At 37.5% G+C, this 18261-nt stretch overlaps 3 protein-coding genes across 3 annotated transcripts; 2 read left to right on the plus strand and 1 right to left on the minus strand.

Moving 5' to 3' along the window:
- The first annotated feature begins 37 nt into the window (after positions 1-37).
- Positions 38-6985, plus strand: LOC144643224 (serine/threonine-protein phosphatase CPPED1-like). The gene is made up of 2 exons (XM_078502421.1): positions 38-653; positions 3617-6985. The coding sequence occupies exons 1-2, from the start codon at positions 203-205 to the stop codon at positions 4060-4062; spliced, it is 897 nt and encodes a 298-aa protein (XP_078358547.1). The 5' UTR covers positions 38-202; the 3' UTR covers positions 4063-6985.
- Positions 6986-8500: 1515 nt separating this feature from the next.
- On the minus strand, positions 8501-11912 carry LOC144643208 (band 4.1-like protein 1). The gene has a single exon (XM_078502395.1). It carries the CDS (start codon positions 11665-11667, stop codon positions 10453-10455), a length of 1215 nt encoding a protein of 404 aa, XP_078358521.1. The 5' UTR covers positions 11668-11912; the 3' UTR covers positions 8501-10452.
- A 1718-nt stretch (positions 11913-13630) lies between these two features.
- On the plus strand, positions 13631-15786 carry LOC144643214 (band 4.1-like protein 2). The gene has a single exon (XM_078502401.1). It carries the CDS (start codon positions 13780-13782, stop codon positions 14857-14859), a length of 1080 nt encoding a protein of 359 aa, XP_078358527.1. The 5' UTR covers positions 13631-13779; the 3' UTR covers positions 14860-15786.
- The last annotated feature ends 2475 nt before the right edge of the window (positions 15787-18261 follow it).

Consider the following 18261-nt stretch of genomic DNA (forward strand, 5'->3'; position numbering starts at 1 on the left):
CGCATTTTTTGAATTTCGAAATGTATGCTATGTGTATTTATACCGGCAACCCCACCTGATGTCTAAAACAGCGTGAATTAATTTTTCCCGTTTGTTCTGATAAACGTTTTCGAGAAAAATTACAAAGTCCAAACAGGATGTTGTATCATTGACTAGCACCAGGCCTCTTCCCATTCGGAAGAGCAGGTGTTGGATCGACAAGATGGCGGAAGGCGCGCTTACAAAGGCCGTTAACAAAAAGTACCCTGGTTTTACTTACGAAACAGAAGGCAAGTGGAATGGGCCTTTCTGTTTCATCCATGCTGCAGACACACAATTTGGTTTGATCGATTCGTGGAACGAAGTCCCGCTAGCTGAGCAAAATTGGGAAAAGGAGATCGTCCTGACCCGAAAGGCCATTTCGGCCGCAAATAAGCTGTCACCGAAACCCCGATTCTTTGTGGTTTGTGGCGACCTGGTGAACGCTTTTCCTTGGGAAGCGTATAACGATCCACAAGTTGAGGATTTTAAGAAGATCTTCAAAGAACTCGACCCTAGCATACCGCTCATTTGCGTCTGTGGAAACCACGATGTTGGAGATTCGCCAACGCAAGAGTCACTGCAAAAGTACCGGAATAATTTCGGTGACGACTTCTATTCTTTTTGGGTAGGAGGTAAGGTTTTGATCTTCTTTTAGCGAAGCTCTAACAAGATATTGTTAATTGCATATATATTCCTTCCGCAAAGATAAGGTGCAATGTTTCTTGTCCATTAAAGGTTTCATTATCATCGATTGTTTTCCATTGCATATTTTAAAAAATTCGCTCTCGAGTCCTTGAAAGGTGCATTTGACAATGAACTGCGTTTTTTAGCATCATCTAGGTCGTTTCAAGAAGCTGTCTAAACACTGTTTCCATGTTAGCTTCATTGTTTTAAAATTGTAAAACACATGGCTCAATTTTGAGTAAACGTATAAAAATTTACTACGTAAAACCCGGGTGTGGGAGGGGAGACAGCAAAAATCTTTGGCCTTCATTTCAAATCATGGCTTCTGGAACGCATGCTGTGAGGTCCGTGGAAAGTGACCGAGGTTTGTTTTTGCTGTAAAGCTCTAATAAAACAGTTTGTATGTTGATTCTTTAGAAATTTTGACTTTGATCTGGTTGGAAATTAAAAAGAAAATGTTTTCGGCTGGTTAAATGCACAAATCATGTTCATTTGAAGGCTCACGCGATCGAAAATTTAAGCTTATTGCTGTTTACAAACATTGCCGTCGAATTCGTTTTGTTATTCAAATTTGACAACCTTTGCCTTAATAGCCAATGGATCGTATTGGCACAACAATGATACATGTAGGTGAAAAGTGTAAAAAAATTATTACCAAAACTACACTTCAATGCAATTTGAACAAGATCGAACAATTTTTTCCTCAGGCCAGTCCTGTAAAATGACTTTCAGCCCGCCATGAATGATTTTGCACAAGGCCATACAAGCCTTATGACAAAGTATTGATTTTAATTTTTTCGGTTAGCCTTCAGATGTTTTTTTTTTTGTCTCTGTAAAATAAATGAAATATAAATGACCCTCCAGGTGCTTTAGTGCAAGGTGCACTAACTTAAGGGGATTTCCCAGGGAAGAGAAAATATCAGGCACTGGCTAGTTGCTAATTATTAAAACAAGGAAGTTTTAAGATTTTATTTCCTGTTTATCTTTCGGCAATTAAAAAGGGAAGAAAATTTAAAAAAAACTTTTAAACATATCTTTCAACACAAGATGCAAAAATCGTTATAACCACATTATAACCAAAACATGTACAAGTATTAATTTTAAGCATAGGAACCCAAGTGTTGATAAGGGTGCATATATGTGTCTGAGAGTTATTAGGAAATATAAAAAATATATGTAAAATTCATTAAATATAACATACACCTGATATTGTTTTCTAGCCTTTGTAAGCTGTTTGAAAAGATCTGTAAAGGTGTAGTTCTACTGTCATGTACTTAAGTACATTGGTGAACAGGATTCTGAATTTATTTTTATTTTTATTAACTGTTGAGTTTCAGAGCCTGGGGGCGGCACATGGCCAACATGCTTTCCTTATTTTACCATAACACTTATTGAGCGACAGGAACACTTACTTGTGACACCCTTGACAGGTGTTATGGGATACAGGTTCGACAAAGAGTGCAGCTGCTTAATAATAATGACTTGTCAAGCTGCAAAAAGAGTTGAGCCACATTCAAGTTTTTCACAGACATGAGCTGGCCATACATTTTCTCTATTTTGTTTACAGCGTGAATTTATGTTATACAGTAGAACCCCGGTAACTCGAACTCGGATAACTCAAACAACCCCGCTAACTCGAACAAACTTCCATTTCCCTTGGATTTGAACCCACCTTTCGGTCTTATTCAATCGATCCTGATAACTCGAAACCCCGCTAACTCGAACTGTTTTTCGTTTCCCTTCAGAGTTTGAGTTACCGGGGGTTCTACTGTATTTAATAAGTAAAATTATGCATCAGTGGAAATCCACCTTAAAAGAGCAAAGTCACAATATTTTAAGTCATTTTTCTGATTACTTGCAAATTGAAGGAAACCTCAAAATAACAGTTTTCTAACATAGAAAAATAACAAAGGAGTACCAAAATGCGAAAATAACCAAGGATGGTTTCAACTGATGAAAGATTAAGTCGTGAATCTTACATAGCTCCTTTAAGACTGACTTAGATGTAGCACTCCAAAGAAGAATCCTTACAATGTAAATTCAGAGTTGATAAAATAAATATGTGCAGAGATATGAATTTTTCTTTGAAGTTAAATTTGTTATAGATCATGAATATTAATGGGAGAAATATCAAGTTGAACTTCTATATTTTAAAGCGAGCTTATAAATTTCTGTTAGTTATGTTGCATGTATTTGTGTTAGCATTAATTTTTGTACTTAAACTAAGGATGTTAAAGCTGGAAAGCCAATTGTTTCTGTAAAGTTCCGTGAATAAGCATCACCCCCCAATTTGGAAGCTCAAATTTTGAAAGAAAAAATACAAGACAAAGTTTGAAATTTGAGAAGTTTTTTTATGAATATTTAATAGGCCTAGGAACTTTAACCAGAGATGTTTTCGTAGATAAGCCGCACTCCCGATTTTTACACTGTATCTTTAATTTTGAGGAAAACGGTGCAGCTTATACATGGATTAAACTCATCAACAATAGATGAGCTTGGGGAATGGTGCCTACAAGGAGGGGGAGCACGAATGCCTGAGCGAAAGGGGACGAACCGGCGGCAACACCCACCCGCCCCGCAAAAAAAAAAAGAAAAATCCCGAAAAGGGGGGGGGGGGGGGGGGGAAAAAGAGAGAATAAAAAAAAAAAGGCCCAAACCCCCCCCACCCCCCCCCCCCCCCCAATAAATGCTTTAATATGACATTTGCATGCATAGTACTTAACTTTTTCCTAACCTTCTTTCTGGTGTATGATAATGAATTAGAATATAAAACAAAGAGAAATACCATTGAATTATACCAATAGCAAAACTGAACCACAACACAAACATACAAATAATATGTTCTTTAGTTACTTTTTGTCACTGGTGTCTCAGATATAAAATTGTAACCTGTCAACATTTTCTTTTGTAGGTGTTTTCTTTATAGTTGTCAATAGTCAGTTTTATAAAGATGCCAGTCAGGTACTTGAGCACAAAAAGGAACATGATAACTGGCTCGACGAGCAGCTTGTACTTGCAAAGAGTTGCGGTGCACAACATGTGGTCATGTTTCAACACATTCCTTGGTTTTTCGGCACCCCTGATGAGAGTGACAACTACTTCAATATTGAGACAAATGTACGCAAACAAATGCTAACAAAGATAAAGAATGCAGGAATTAAATATGTGTTTGCGGGTCATTACCACAGAAATGCTGGTGGTTTTGACGAAGATTTGGAAATGGTTGTCACAAGTGCCATTGGTCAGCAAATTAACAACGATAAAGATTCAGGAATGAGGATTGTATGCGTTGGGTCTGAAAAAATTACTCATGAATATTATGAACTGGACAGTGTTCCAACCAGCGTTACTCTTTAATAAACTGTCCTGTCTCAACAGAAGAGTTTTGAGAATCCCGTGCAACTGTTTTGCTCTGACTGGAACAAGTGATCTGTCAACAGTTCTGTCATGTATCCTTGCCAACTTGTGTGAACCATACTAAAACTGCTTTTCTGCAGTGTCAATTATCTTTCTTATCTTTTGAAAGATTGTCAAAAGGGATGACCACAAGAAATACATTTTAACCACAACATAACTTATTGCCCACAGTTGTGTTGAAAACTGTAGTAAGCTATTACAAATTGGCTGGTTCCAAAATATTTGTTTGAAAATGATTGAATATGATTGTATTGATCAAAATTATTTTTCTGTAGTGGGTTTTGTGATTAGCAGAAGGCTTTTGTTTACCCATGTTCAAGGGCATATCATGGGCCCCAGTTTTGTTATTAATTAATAGAATTTATGATTATGATATTGAGGTCACTTTCAACTGTTTGTTTAAAAAAATCAGTCATTGTGTAATTGTATATCTAATTTTAATTATTTAACTGAAGTCAGGATTTAACGGGCTACCGTGCACTGTACATGTAGGTCACAGAGGTGCAAAGACAATTCATATGCCTTTATTGCCAATATTGTTATTCACAAATTAAAAATTTCAAATTATTGACCTTTTCATGTAATTCAATTTGTACACTTGAGTTCTGTTGGCTTGACAAAAAATTCAAATGTTATTAATAATGCTTCTTATCTGCTTTAATCTTGTTAAGCTTTTATTGGCCAATCATAAAAATTATGTTTTAAAGTGATTTTTCTTGCTTCAAACCATCGTATATAGCATTATTGTGGCTATATTTTAATTTGTATGCAACAACAATTTTTTTGTCTAAACTGGCTAATTGTAGCCAAATATTACTCTATGTAAACAAAGTTACGTTACAAAATAATATTATTAATGTACATGATATACATCTAGAGTAATTGAAGTAAGAAAAATATTAAATTTAAAAGCTATAACCTAGAGACTCATTCCACATATAAATTATTAATTTTGCTGAAATCCAATATTGTTAAAGCTTAATACATTTGATTTCGTTAATAAGACTTGGGGTTAACATATTTTATAGAATTAGCACAATGAATGTATAGCCTCATATTTATTCTTAACAGTCAACGTTGCCTTAAGCTTTAATATCTATAAGTAGGTGATTACATCATATTTACTAAAAGCATCACTAAAAGTGATATACAAATTTATGTATAAAAGATAACAATAACAATGTATATCGGAATTGCTTAACGTCATTTTAGTCACACTGGGTAGTACAATGATATTTCATGTATATTTTGGGGACTTAGAACAATTTAGTACAGCTGTAGTTATGTACATGTTAATTATTTAACCCATTGACACTTGGAAATGGAACAACTGCAGTGTTGCATTTCTTGTACATGTAATGTATTGTAAATTGCACTAATGGCCTGATTCTCAGACGGTCTGAGGTTTCCTGTCTCACCCTCTCCTGTAGAGAAGAGTGAGAGTGAGTGACGGATCATCTGAGATTCAGGCTTCATCGATGAAGCCTGAATCTCAGATGACCCGTCAGTAATTTATTATTATTCATCAACAGTCCATACAAGTGTAGTTCTAAACATATAATGGTAGACATTTATTACAAGCCCCAGAGCAGTCAAGTTTCCAAATTTTAAATATTATTTAAAATTATAATACTTTTAAAGAGAGGGTCTGGTATAGGGGGTCGCACAACCCGCAAATCGCCATAGTTTGTTCTTTCTAGACCACAAACAGTCTTAGTTCGTTTTTTCCTCAAGACCAAGACCACTCTTTTTATAGACCATAAACTGCTGTATAAATAGGAATGAACCAGCAGGCCAACACTCAATAGAACTGTTAAATTTCACTGTACCACCTTGTGTAATAATATGCTAGTTCTGTGGTATAAAAGGAATTGGTGGCATAACAGACAAAACATAATTTTTCAAGAGGATAAGATCTAGTGTTTTCTAAAGCAGTGTAACTGTTAGAACATTACAAAATGTGCATCATGTATTGAACTTTAATACACCCGCTTTCAGTGTTACCATAGTTAGTAGAGGGTGTTACATGCATTGTGGCTTTTTTCAACATCCATCTTTCAACATGCTTAACAAACAAGACAGATCAAAATCCGCCAATCACACGATGATCTGAACTAATGGACTCATTTGCATGAAACGAACACTGGTATGCATAAGTTTTGATTGGCTTGTTTCAAACAGCATGTGGTAAGATGATGTAGAAAGATAGCTATGCATGTAAAACTGATAGCTGGTGTATTACACTGCTTTTATTATGCATTGTGTTAGCATTGTATAGTAGGTATTGATGAAATACTACTTTTTGAATTGGTTTAAATTTCAGCAGCTGGAGAAGCCATGTTGTATATTGCCAAATTGTTGATGTAAGGGAGAAGACAAACTGTATTATATAATTATAATGTATCATTTTTGCCATAAGTTACATGGCTTTGAAAGAATTTGTATTATGTCACCAGTTCATTACCCCACTATTGTTTATAGAAAATAAAGGGTACAAAATATATATACTCAATAAAAGTCTTCAATCACAACTTGAGGATCCACACAGGTTCTGGTGGCGTGTTTATTAGCATCAAAACCAGGATTTCCTGTGCTCTTCAAAGAGTGAAATATTGTGAATTATGAAAAATAATTAAGTATAATCACTATGAGGTATATTACATTTATACATGTAAGTCACATCAAGCTAGTTGCAGATTTAGGATTTTATCTGAGGAGGTTTACGTGATCTCTGCAAGAACTCAGTAATTTCCTTTTGTATTGAAAGTGCTTTGTTTTTGTGCAGCAATCAGCAATGATATTTTCTTGCATTATCTAATCACAGTTGATTGAAATAAATAAAATGCCTCAAGCTTGACTGTAACTTGGTCTACATTATTTTGTTACACTGATTGTTACTCAGGGATGGACCCTTATTTTTTTAGGGGTGGGGGGTGGACAATTTTTCTGGGCAAGATCTTTTTTTCACCTTCAGGTTGTGCAAGATCTTTTTAAAGATTTTTTCTTAATTCTTTCCCATGGCTCCCCTTGCACTTTTATTTTCAGCCATTTTTTCTTTGCAGGGATTTTTTTGGAAATTGCTTAACCCCCTCAAAAAAATAATGGTCCGTCCCTAAGAAGCTGTTTTAAAAGCCAGGGGGTCTACCTTACCTTGAGTTTGTAACTGGATGGTGTCTCATTTTGACCTTCCAGGTCTGTGACTGGGTTTCCATTTTGGCCTATTTGTCTGAGATGTGGTTGCAGAATGGGGAAAAATATCTCAAATTTACATCTTTCTGCTTACCCAGGTCAGGCCGTTTTGAAATTTGTGAAAATTAACTGATGTGTAGTTAAGTGAAGAAAATTTAGAAAGAAAGAAAACCTTCCTTGTCACCTCCAGTATGGAATGGGGTAACGTTAACTTTAAAGTCTAAGATAGGGTGGCAAACTTGAACTTTTTTGGTTTTTTGAGATGGGGTAGGGGTTCCTAGACCCCCACCCAAAGATTTCCAAGTCCCCCCCCCCCCACCCCGGTTTTAAAGAAGGATCACCATGTGCAGCATTCAATGGCTTTTGGGTTATCACAGATCTAAGCCCACAACAAAGCCTGCAAACACAGCCACCCCTCATTGCTCTTGCAAACGCCAAACCGACCAGGAGCTAGAGAGGCAGTTGTGTTCGCAGGCTAGAACCCATGTTCTGCGCCCTCCGTCAGCACTATTGTACTCCACTCAGTGACATAACCCATTTTTTGAAACCAAAGTTAGTTATCACACAGAAAAATGGAGCAAAAATATGAGCTTTAATTTTTAATAAAATTCTCAACAATAACTGAATTTACTTTGTAAACTCTGTGACAACTTCACAATAAATTACCAACAACCACAAATCTGGTTTTAATCCTTTAACACAAATAATCTGGTTAAACCTTGGATTAATATTAATAACATTTTTTTATCACTGAACAAGCTGGAACATACATGTTGGGATTCAATTTTACTCTTTACATTACAAATTGGTATTTTCCCTTGTTTTATATTTATTATTATTTATTACCATTTCACCAGAACAAAGAAAAAAAACAAGTTGTATCAAGCCAGGGTAAAATTGAACCACAACATAAAGCAGCCAACAAGTCAACGTTGATGTTCTTGTTGCACAAATTAATTAAATTAATTATTCTGTGGAAATTATTTTATAAATGCTGTAAATAGATAATACCTCCTGGTACATTGAATTGAAAATTGACAATAGTACCGAAGAAGCAACTGGCCATTAATACTGCAGTAACAGACTCGTACGCAGTCGTTACTCATTTTTTTGTTTTCGCTACGGTCGAAGAGGATGATGCCTTGCGCGCCGCTAAAAAGCAAGAGAAGCGACTGGGTACGAGTCTGCTGCAGTAACTGTAGTAGAGAAACTCAAAGTTTGAAAATGATCAAACAACAACAGCCACCTACAATGTACTTTCATTACATATTCGGAAAGTCCACTTTTTTGAAGCTTAATGACATCTCCAGTTAAGGCTGTATTTGTTTTACAGTGTAGTAGCACTAACTTTCTCGTAAAAAGGCGTTTGTTTTGCAAAAAAATAATACATAATAATTTGAAACTTGCTGTGCACACATCTAGCATTATTTCTAACGTGCTTTGTACTCTCATTTCTTGGATACAATATCTCGGGCAGACCAGTCAGAAGGAAACAATAATGTAAAAAGATAACACAATTTAAAACAAAATTTGCAACTGGTGTACTGCAGCTATTAGTACTTTAATGCCTGTTTAATATATATAATCTCTGTTATCTGACAAAAGACTGAAATTCAGTGCTACTTCTTAAATGAACTCGAGACGAGAGTGCATTCTTTAACATTTTAGAGGAGCATCCCATCACTTTATGTAAGAGACCCACCCCCCGTGCGCTGCTGGAGGAAGGGGTTAGGTATTTCTTGCTTCTGCCCCACCCTCTAAGGCCATCCCAATAAAATGTTCTGTTTCCCAATGCCTGACTAAACCAGTTTAAAACAAAAATTAAAAATAGTAATTCCTTGATCCATTGCCTATTTATTTGAAATGACAAAGTATTGTAATACATTTAGAATTTGAGTGCTGGGGATAGTATGATTTAGGCACCAAGAAATTGTTACTTTTGTTTTTTTGGATTTTTTTGCCTGGCCTACCAACCCACTTAATCATGAAAGAGGACAATGGGAAATAGAACATTTTTTTTGTTGGGATGGCCTAACCCAAAAAATATTTATTTCTGGCTATATCATGCAAAGAAAATTGCCAATTTACAATAAATCCTTTGTTAATTATAAGCAAGTACTTTACAAATAAATACACTTTAAGGCCTGTTTACATGGAGGGAGGGTGCCCCGGCTAACCGAGTTACCCGGCTAGAAGGGATAAAACCTAGCCCGCCTTTACATGCAGAATTCACAACCCTTCTACCCGAGATGAGACAGCGTCAATGAAGCGTGTCACGGCGTGGGAAAACAATGTAGCTCCAAATGATTGAAGAAAAATATGACTTTTTACTGAATAATCAAGGCTTTTCATTTCAACCCTTTTTTAATTTGATGTGCAAGTTCTCAGAAACTTACTGCGTTCATTTTTGGCGAAATTCAATCGAAATTCAACAGTATTTGGCCGCCAAATTGAAATTAAATTTGTTGTGTCGTGAATTAGGATAATCATTCCCACAAAAATTTCGAATTAATTAGCTGTTGCTCAAAGAAATATTTCCAGCCCACCGATAAAACTTATTTTGATCAAATAGCACTGTTTGGGTCCAGAATTTATACATTTTATGCCATTAACTTCAAAATTAGTTTAAAAACACGCGCAAAAACTTATCCCGGCAAGCCGGGATAGCTCGGGCATAACCGTTTACATGGAAAAAAGCTATCCCGCCTAGAAGGGTGCCCCGGGCAAGTAGACCGAGTGCCCCGGCAAGGCGGGTTACCCTTCTAGCATGTAAAGGCTTCAATACGTTTTCTTAAGAAACGTATGAAAAGTTGGCTCGCCCAGGGCAGCTTGGTTAGCCGGGTAACTCGGTTAGCCGGGGGAACCCGCCTTCCATGTAAACAGGCCCTTAGATAAATATTGCCAGGCCAAAAAATTGGGAACAGCAAAATTATATGCAAATTAATCAATTTATCATAATTCCTTACAACGTACTAGCTGTATGTTTCATTGGCGTTTTGTCTTGCTTCAAAAAATTCCATTGTCACTGAAAAAGAAATTTAAAGCTCTGCCGACAGTTTGTCACTTGTAAACAGCTAGCCACGTGTAAACATGAGTTGTAGCACTAATGTACAAATGTAGCAATTTCAATGTACAAAGATTTTAAACGTAAGTCATCATGCTCTCGCTGGTGTTAGGACTTTCTTCGACTGCTGAAGCAGAATGCTTAGCACTTCTCTGCCTCCGAGGCATCTTTCTTTTGATGGAATCGGTGAATTTCTTGAATGATCCGCGGCTACGAATCTTGCCAGTCGTTGTAGCGTATTTCTTGTCGTTCCGCTTAAACTGCCGCACGGCCAAGTGAGAATCCACTTCACCGAAAGACCTGCTTCGTCGAAATAACTTCTTCTCGGGCTGGTAAAAAAGCGCTTGGTGCTGTAAAGCGTCGTTGAGAACTCTCTCTGCGGCTTTGTGGCCGAAATGCCCGTGAAATCTGTACGAATAGCTCCCTCCGTCTTTTCTTTCCTGCGAGTAAACAACCACATAAAATTTCCTGTTTTGAAAAATCATGGTGACGATTTCATGCCAAGGAAAGTTTTCGATCACATTCCCGGGTACACCAAAGTTGTCAACACCAAAAACAAGAACTCCACTGCTGCAAATTGCTAAGAGGACTGCATTGCCGTTTTTGTCAGTCGCTCCGTGGTGTAATGACATGCCGTAGAACGGAAGGCTGTGGGCGATCTCCAGAAAAGCGATTCTCGCTTCGCTCTCGGTCATTCCTTTATGCGAACGATGTAAAGTGTACACCATTCCTTCGTATTTATCTTCGCTCAGTTCAACATCGGAGTTTATTCCGTTCGGTGGAGCAAAGAACGATCCCAATAGATCCTCCAGGTAGCCTCGTGTGTGAAACTTAGGCTTGAAATCCCCAAGAACAGCTTGAGCGAAGAAGCCATCTAGGATAGCATGTTCATTGACTGAGGTGACAAATTTGCCCCGAATCAGAGAATCTTTGATTTGTAAAACCAACAGTTCCTGAACTTCTTTCGACTCGACGCTAGCATCTGATGGATAGAATCTGACTGCAAACTGAAAGGTATAAGGCTTTCTTCGCTGAGGTCGAATTTCTCTTTCCAGATCGAGCCACGACAGTTCGCCGTCGACTCCATCAACAAACTGCAACCCGAAGTAGGTTCTTGCATTTGGCGGCAAGCCCAGCTTCTGGCTTACACTGTCGAAAAGCGCTTGTCCTTTAGTAGACTTCTTGTCAAATGTAGCCACAAAGAGGGAATTGTCTAGAAGCACAACCTGGCATTCTAATTTTCCCATTGATTTTCTTCTCTCAAATTTAACCGATTTTTTAACGGTCGCCATCTCGAAAGGTCTCGAAACTGAAAGTTCTACTGAACTTGAGATGAAACAGCTTCGCAAAGCGTTTCTTAGCAGTATTTCAAAGTTTTTCTTCGCAGAAGGTTTTGTTCTTTGAAACGTGGTTTTCGAAAAATGTATACAGCACGTTGCTCACTCAAAAATTATTGACGAAAAATTACAATCAGCAGGTCGATTAGAACGTACCACCATGACCTTTCGTGAAAAGATTTTACTCCCTCGAGTATTTTGTTTGTTTTCAATCTGCCTTCTGATTGGTTCTCGTGTCAAACCCTTTCCCGCGCGAATGTGCGCGTGTCAGCCGTCACACTCGTGTCCAGTTTTTCCTTGGCGAGCTTTGTATGGTGAAGATCAAAAGGGGTTTTATAGGTGAACATGTTGTTTTGTGGTAACGGATTTTAACATATATTTGCCGTAATCTATAAACTAGTTTAAAGGATTACGAAGGTCAACAAGAGATATACATGCAAGTGACTTTGATCATGGGTTTCTGCTTTGATACATTTTCCGCCCATCCCGCGAGGAAGGTTTGTATTGCAAACCGAAATATAGGGCAACGTTTTTTCAAGACATTTTAGTTGTTTTATCCATTTTGTTTATTTTTGACCGCTTACGCCGTCAGGATCAGTTTGCCGTCTATATTTTCCGTTGATACAAAGCGTTTTGTATAAAAGCTCAGTAAAATACTCAGACAAGAACTTGTCATAACTGCCGGAAACTCTAGACACAAAAAACTTGGCCTTTTTATTTTTAAGACTGTACACTTTCGTTATGCGTCCTTTTTCTCTTTTTTTAGGGAAGATATAACGGCTGACTTGACTGATCACACGTAAACAGTACGGAACGTGACGAAATTTAAATCCTCTACAAATTAGCCCAAGGCAGTAATGGGCTCCTGCTCAAAGCAAAGTTCATGTCATCTGCAGTGCAGGTGTAGTGACTTGCACAGTTGCACGCGATAGTACGAGTACTTACCCAGCATTATTAACGACCAGTTTTTAAAACTGTTTTATAATGTAATCAGCTGTGCACATGTACAGTGGAGACCAGTTGACTCATGATCATAAGTGGCAACAAGTGATCTTCCGAACGTTTTATCATTTCGGTTTGATGTTCTGCTATTTGTAACATGGCAAGAAATTCTGAAGTTGATTTTTAGAGAGACATTCGTCACTTCGTATTAAAAATAAAGAACTTTGAGGACGGCAGAGATCACAGTATCAAACTGCCTTTATTAGAGTCTAAATACAGTTATCGAGTAAAATCAAATTCACGTATCTTAGTGTTGACATCGACTTCCAATCCTTTATCTCGCCATAATTCTAAAGAAAAGATCTGCAGAATTTATCCAAAAATATCCCGAGCGTCAGTTTGGTCAACTGACTCACCCGGATCGGAATACTTAATTTCCAGGAATGGCATCATAATTTATTCCGATAAAGATAAATTTCTTTTCACGGATAGCTTCTTTGTTACCATATATAGCGAGATATGTAGATTTACATACGTACGTTCGTTTTCAAACGATGTTTCCTGCTTCCGGACCAGCTGGCCTCCTCGGCAGACCTTTAGCTGGTCACGCAATCTTGCGTTATTGGTATTTCCGGAGTTACAAGATGACGTCACGGAAGACACGAAGCAGAGTGGGTGTTTCTAATATGTCTGTGATCCATTAATGTAAATCAATTTAATAATTTATACATTCCATTGTTGCCATTAGTTAGTTAACAATTGGGCAATCCTAGTTTTATTATTACAAACAGGAACTTTAGCTTAAAGTTTAGTTTAATTTTCCATAGTTTAATCCAGAACATACAAGAGTACGTCACAATCTGACATACGATCCGTGTTTATCCGTCGTTTCCAAAACCCTGCATTGACCCTGCCTCGATACTGGTCACGTAAATAGTGAGTTAAAAATAACACCCAATTAAAACAATAGTAGGTATTATTGGTGGGACTAATATTTGACCGCAGAGGTGTGAACAGAACGAAACTAGTTTCCTGCGAATGTTTGCATTGGAAATTTCTCAGAGGAGAGAAAGAGAAACCACACAGCCAACCAGCATCGCAACGAAAGATCATATTTGAGTCAAGATGTCTTTAAAATTTCTACGATCAACTTCGAGTGTCATTGAATGTCAAGTCGTGCTTCTCGACAACTCGCAATTCATCGCAACATTTGATCAAAAGACAGTCCTGGGAAGCGATTTGTTTGATAAAGTCTGCGAGAAGGCACAAGTCCCTCCTTATTACAGACAGTACTTTGGTCTACAGTACATCGATCGTGAAGATGGTGATGTAGACTGGTTACATATGGATAAAGAAATCCACCCTCGTCGAAAATCCAAACCGCTGTTGTACCAATTCGCTGTGAAAGTATTTCCGCGGGACCCCATTAAACTGGAGAAGGACATGCAAAAACTCATCTTGCTTCAGGTGAAAACGCTCATAAACAGAGGCAAGTTTTCCCTCCCCGTTAATGAGCACGCTTTGATCGATGGATTCTATGCGCAAGCCATGCTCGGTGATTTCAATTCCAAGCGCCACAAGCCAGGATATTTAGAAGATCTTTTAGGGTTATTCTACTGCCCACCCACAGGCATTAACTCTGACGGGAACATTAGCGAAGAGGATTACGAGGTGATGGTCAAAGATTTGCATAAATCTCATCGCGGGATGACCCGCGAGGAAGCAGTCTCGGCGGCCCTTGACATTTGCAAAGAATTAGAGAACTACGGGGCGTGGATGCACTATGGAGGAATTGATAGCAACGGCAATGAAGTAGTTTTCTGTGTTTCAATTGACGGAATCCGCGTCTGTCAGTTGAAGAGCCGATTTCCTGAAGCCGGCGCAGTGTGTCACAACTTTCACTGGCGTGACATCATCTCGATGTTCTGTGATAACGCAAAGTTTTACATGTACGTCGCAGAGGCCAGAGATGAAGAGAGCATGACATCTCGTGTTTACCGCTTCAACAAAGGCTTATATGGCTACAAGGCTGCACGGCGCTTGCTGGTAGATGCGGAGAATCATCAAAAGTTCTTCTTTGAAGACAACCCTGAAAGAGCAACAATCATGAGAAGCCTCTCTGTGGAAGCGAAATCCATGAACAGGGTTCGCACGGGATTGGCGGCTAAAATAAATCTCTCTGTTAGGAGAGCAACAATTAAGTAAAGTATGTACTACTAATCAGTTACTTTTATTGAGGCCGTAGAGCAGAAGTTATAGCAAATTATCTTGAGTTTGTTCCCAAATCCCGTTAACTTCAGTAAAATATCGAGTGAGGTATTAACAACGTATATATGACTGAGTTTACAGCAGAGTTTATCAAGTTATACAATTATACTTTCATAGCTGAGATCACTTAACCAATATTTATAATAGCCTTCATACCCGATTGTGTAACCATACCGTTGATTGTATGTTTGTCAAAAGAAAGTTCAAGGCACGGTGCCCGTTTTTGTTATCATTTTTTCGAGTATTTTAGTGAGGCAAAAATGGTAATACTTGTATTTAGTGACGTTATTACCTGATACAAAAGTTTAAGCTCTTTCAGAGAACGCTTAAGTGATACAAAAGTTGAATAGCGGAAGTTTTTTTTTAAAAAAAGAACCCTGAGGTTCAGTTCTCTGAGAAAGCAAAACTTAAGTTTCTAATGAAAAAATTAAAAGCATTTTAGTATGGACTGTAGGAGAACTTACGAAACGTATATTGATATTTTCTTTTCGAAAGTTTGGAGCTTTACTTGGTTTATGTGAAATATTGATCTTTCAGACTTAAGTTGGACCCTTTTTTTTTCTCACCCGCTTAATCGAAGGAAACGCAAAGCTTTTGTGAAATATAAATATGTTATATGATTTCAAAATTCAGAAAGTTATAAATAATAAAATAATTTCAAAACTGAGTTCGAATCGACCGAAGCTAAGTACGAACTGATTGAGTTCGAAACCCAAGTAGGAAAAGACCGTTTACCAAACAGAGGATGTTAAATATATTTTTAAGGTATTATAAAGGAATTATCTATATGTTATTTGTACAACTGGTAAATAATTACTAATTATGAAAGCTTTCAAAGTGATTAAAGTATTGAATTCTCAGAAATCGGTTTGTTCAGTGCTATCTGTTATGATAAAAATAGGTCAAATTTAACAACACCGGGAAATGTTTTGCTGTCATAATTATTATGGAACGATATGTATGCCTTTTGTGTGATCCTAAATCTTAGTATATCCCGATGATAACTACATTCGCCTGCAAAACAGACTCAGCATTTTCCTCTCGTTTATTCTCTCTAAATGTCCATTCGTGCCGTGACGCGAGGCGCGAAGCGAGCGCGAAAAATATGTACTCACGCGCGAGCCTCGCGACTCGGGGACTGAAGAGGAATAATGGATATAAGAATAACGAAAACTTTTGCGGCGTAGTAATGGAATAATGGTCCTAGTTTCGGGAATAACGGAGTAACGAAAGAAGAGTTTCCTTTGGAATAATCAGCGACATTATTCTGAGCAAATGTATTTTTTATTTGACTGATCAGAAGGGAATAATAATGGAAATTTGAGAGCAGGAAAAATAGAATGATAACAGTCAACACATCCCTCTTCAGTTCCCGACTCGCGACTGCCCATTGCATCGTAACATCCTGGTTCTTTTGTCCCCGATCCTTTTCGGAAGCCTCTCGCGCTAAAACATGTAATTTCTGACGTTTGAATGACATGAATATGAGTCAGAAATTCAATTATTGAATATTCGGCGGACGGCACGATTGAGAGGTTCGCGGGTTGACATGGGATGTTCGTGGAATATATTTGTTTTTTGGCGGGAGATTTTGATCATTCTAGGCCGGTCAGTCCTCCACCCTAGCTATTTCAGACCTCTAAAGTTAGTCCGGGGTACATGACCTCAGCTAACCATGAATGGCTTCCATTTCGGTAAGCATTTGGGAAGGGCTTAAAATTTGCCAATTTTGATGCGGAAATTAGTTCCTTGTAAACAGCATACCCAATCAATCATAGACCATAGTGAAAAGCATACCCTATTTTTGAACATTATTCTTAAACCAAATGGTCAAAATCTATACCCTATAGCTAATTCAGAAAATGACTCAAAATTGCAAAAAGCACACGCTTTCGAGCAGCACATACCATATAGCTTATATAACGGACTTCTATCTCAGATAAGGGCTTTGGATCATATCCACGGGGCAAAGCCGCGTCCATCCACAGATTGCCCATTACTCTGACAATTGTATGGTGAAATTTGTGGGCAATTAGTTGTTACACGTATTAAAAACTTACGTCAATTTAGTTTGGTGTTTGTGTTTTTTAACAATAAAAATGCAAAAACGATCACGCATACATTTCAGACGAGAGAAAACGCTAGAGGTAAAAGAGCTAGAAAATATGAAGTTTAATTCTTTTGGCCAAAACAAGCTGAAAGACTTCCAACTACGTACAGTAACTACAAAAAAAATGTGCTAAGTGTTCTAACCGAGCCGAGGAGGACCTAACCTGCGATCAGGTGTTCTAAATAAAAATAAAAAAATAAATGGTGTTTATAGTGGCCATGCACTTAGCTTCATATCTCTACGAGATAGCTAGTTTACAGGCATGCCACTGAAACAGAGGAAACAAGATTGATAAGTAGGGAGGGAGGGCATGATCTCAGGTTAGGGAGGATCGTAATCAAAACCAGGCTTGGCAGTTGGCACCGGTTGCATTTGCTTTGCCTGGCGTTCTGATTGGTTTAGTGCATCAGTATTCATGAAAGTTGTTGTGATTGCTCAAGATGAAACTGAAGGATATTGCTAAAGCGGAGAATGGGGAAAGGGAAAACTGAAATGGAAAATTAAAAATGGGAAAATATAAACTGTTGTCAACTGTAGATCAGAAATGAAATTCTTTCGTTAATTTGGAATAAAATTTACACATACTTGAGCGGGGTGAGTAAAATTTATTGTGTTAAGCTGAATTTATTGTGTTAAGCATGGCAAGAGAAGGCATCTGTTATAAGCGCCACAAATTAAAAACAGCATTGACGTCAAACCCTACAAAAAACATCGATAGAAAGTTTTTAAGAGAACTTGTAGATGTAAATAAGTTGAGCAATGTACCAGTTTTTAGCCTTTTAAAATTTTTATTTTATTTGATTTACAACAGGACGATTTCAAGGAAAACTCATCAATAATGTAACACCGTAATCGTATTTTCTATTCCTTCGTTCACTTCGCTTACACAAAACGGATGTAAAGTAAAAATAGTGGAAAGTCGTCTAAACATAAATCAGCTAAATCCTGAGGAAGACCTCAAGCTTACTTTCCTATCTCGATCATTTCCTAAATGACTTTACTTAGCTTTGTTATTTTTATAAAAAAAGATTTACCATTACTAATCGAATTGAAAATAAAACTTTCGTGTAATACTGACCAGATTATTGTGTTAGCTAATTTCAGTCTGGTGAGCTTTATATGGGGTTTCAGTAATTACGGCAATTCCCTTTCATGCACCTTGTGATGAAGATAAAACCTACAATTTTCATAATAAATATTTACGAAATAAAATTTCTACCTTAATTAAG

This window comes from Oculina patagonica, chromosome 2, assembly GCF_052425735.1.
Source record: "Oculina patagonica isolate OP01 chromosome 2, crgOcupat, whole genome shotgun sequence".
In the NCBI taxonomy this organism is placed as follows: domain Eukaryota; kingdom Metazoa; phylum Cnidaria; class Anthozoa; order Scleractinia; family Oculinidae; genus Oculina; species Oculina patagonica.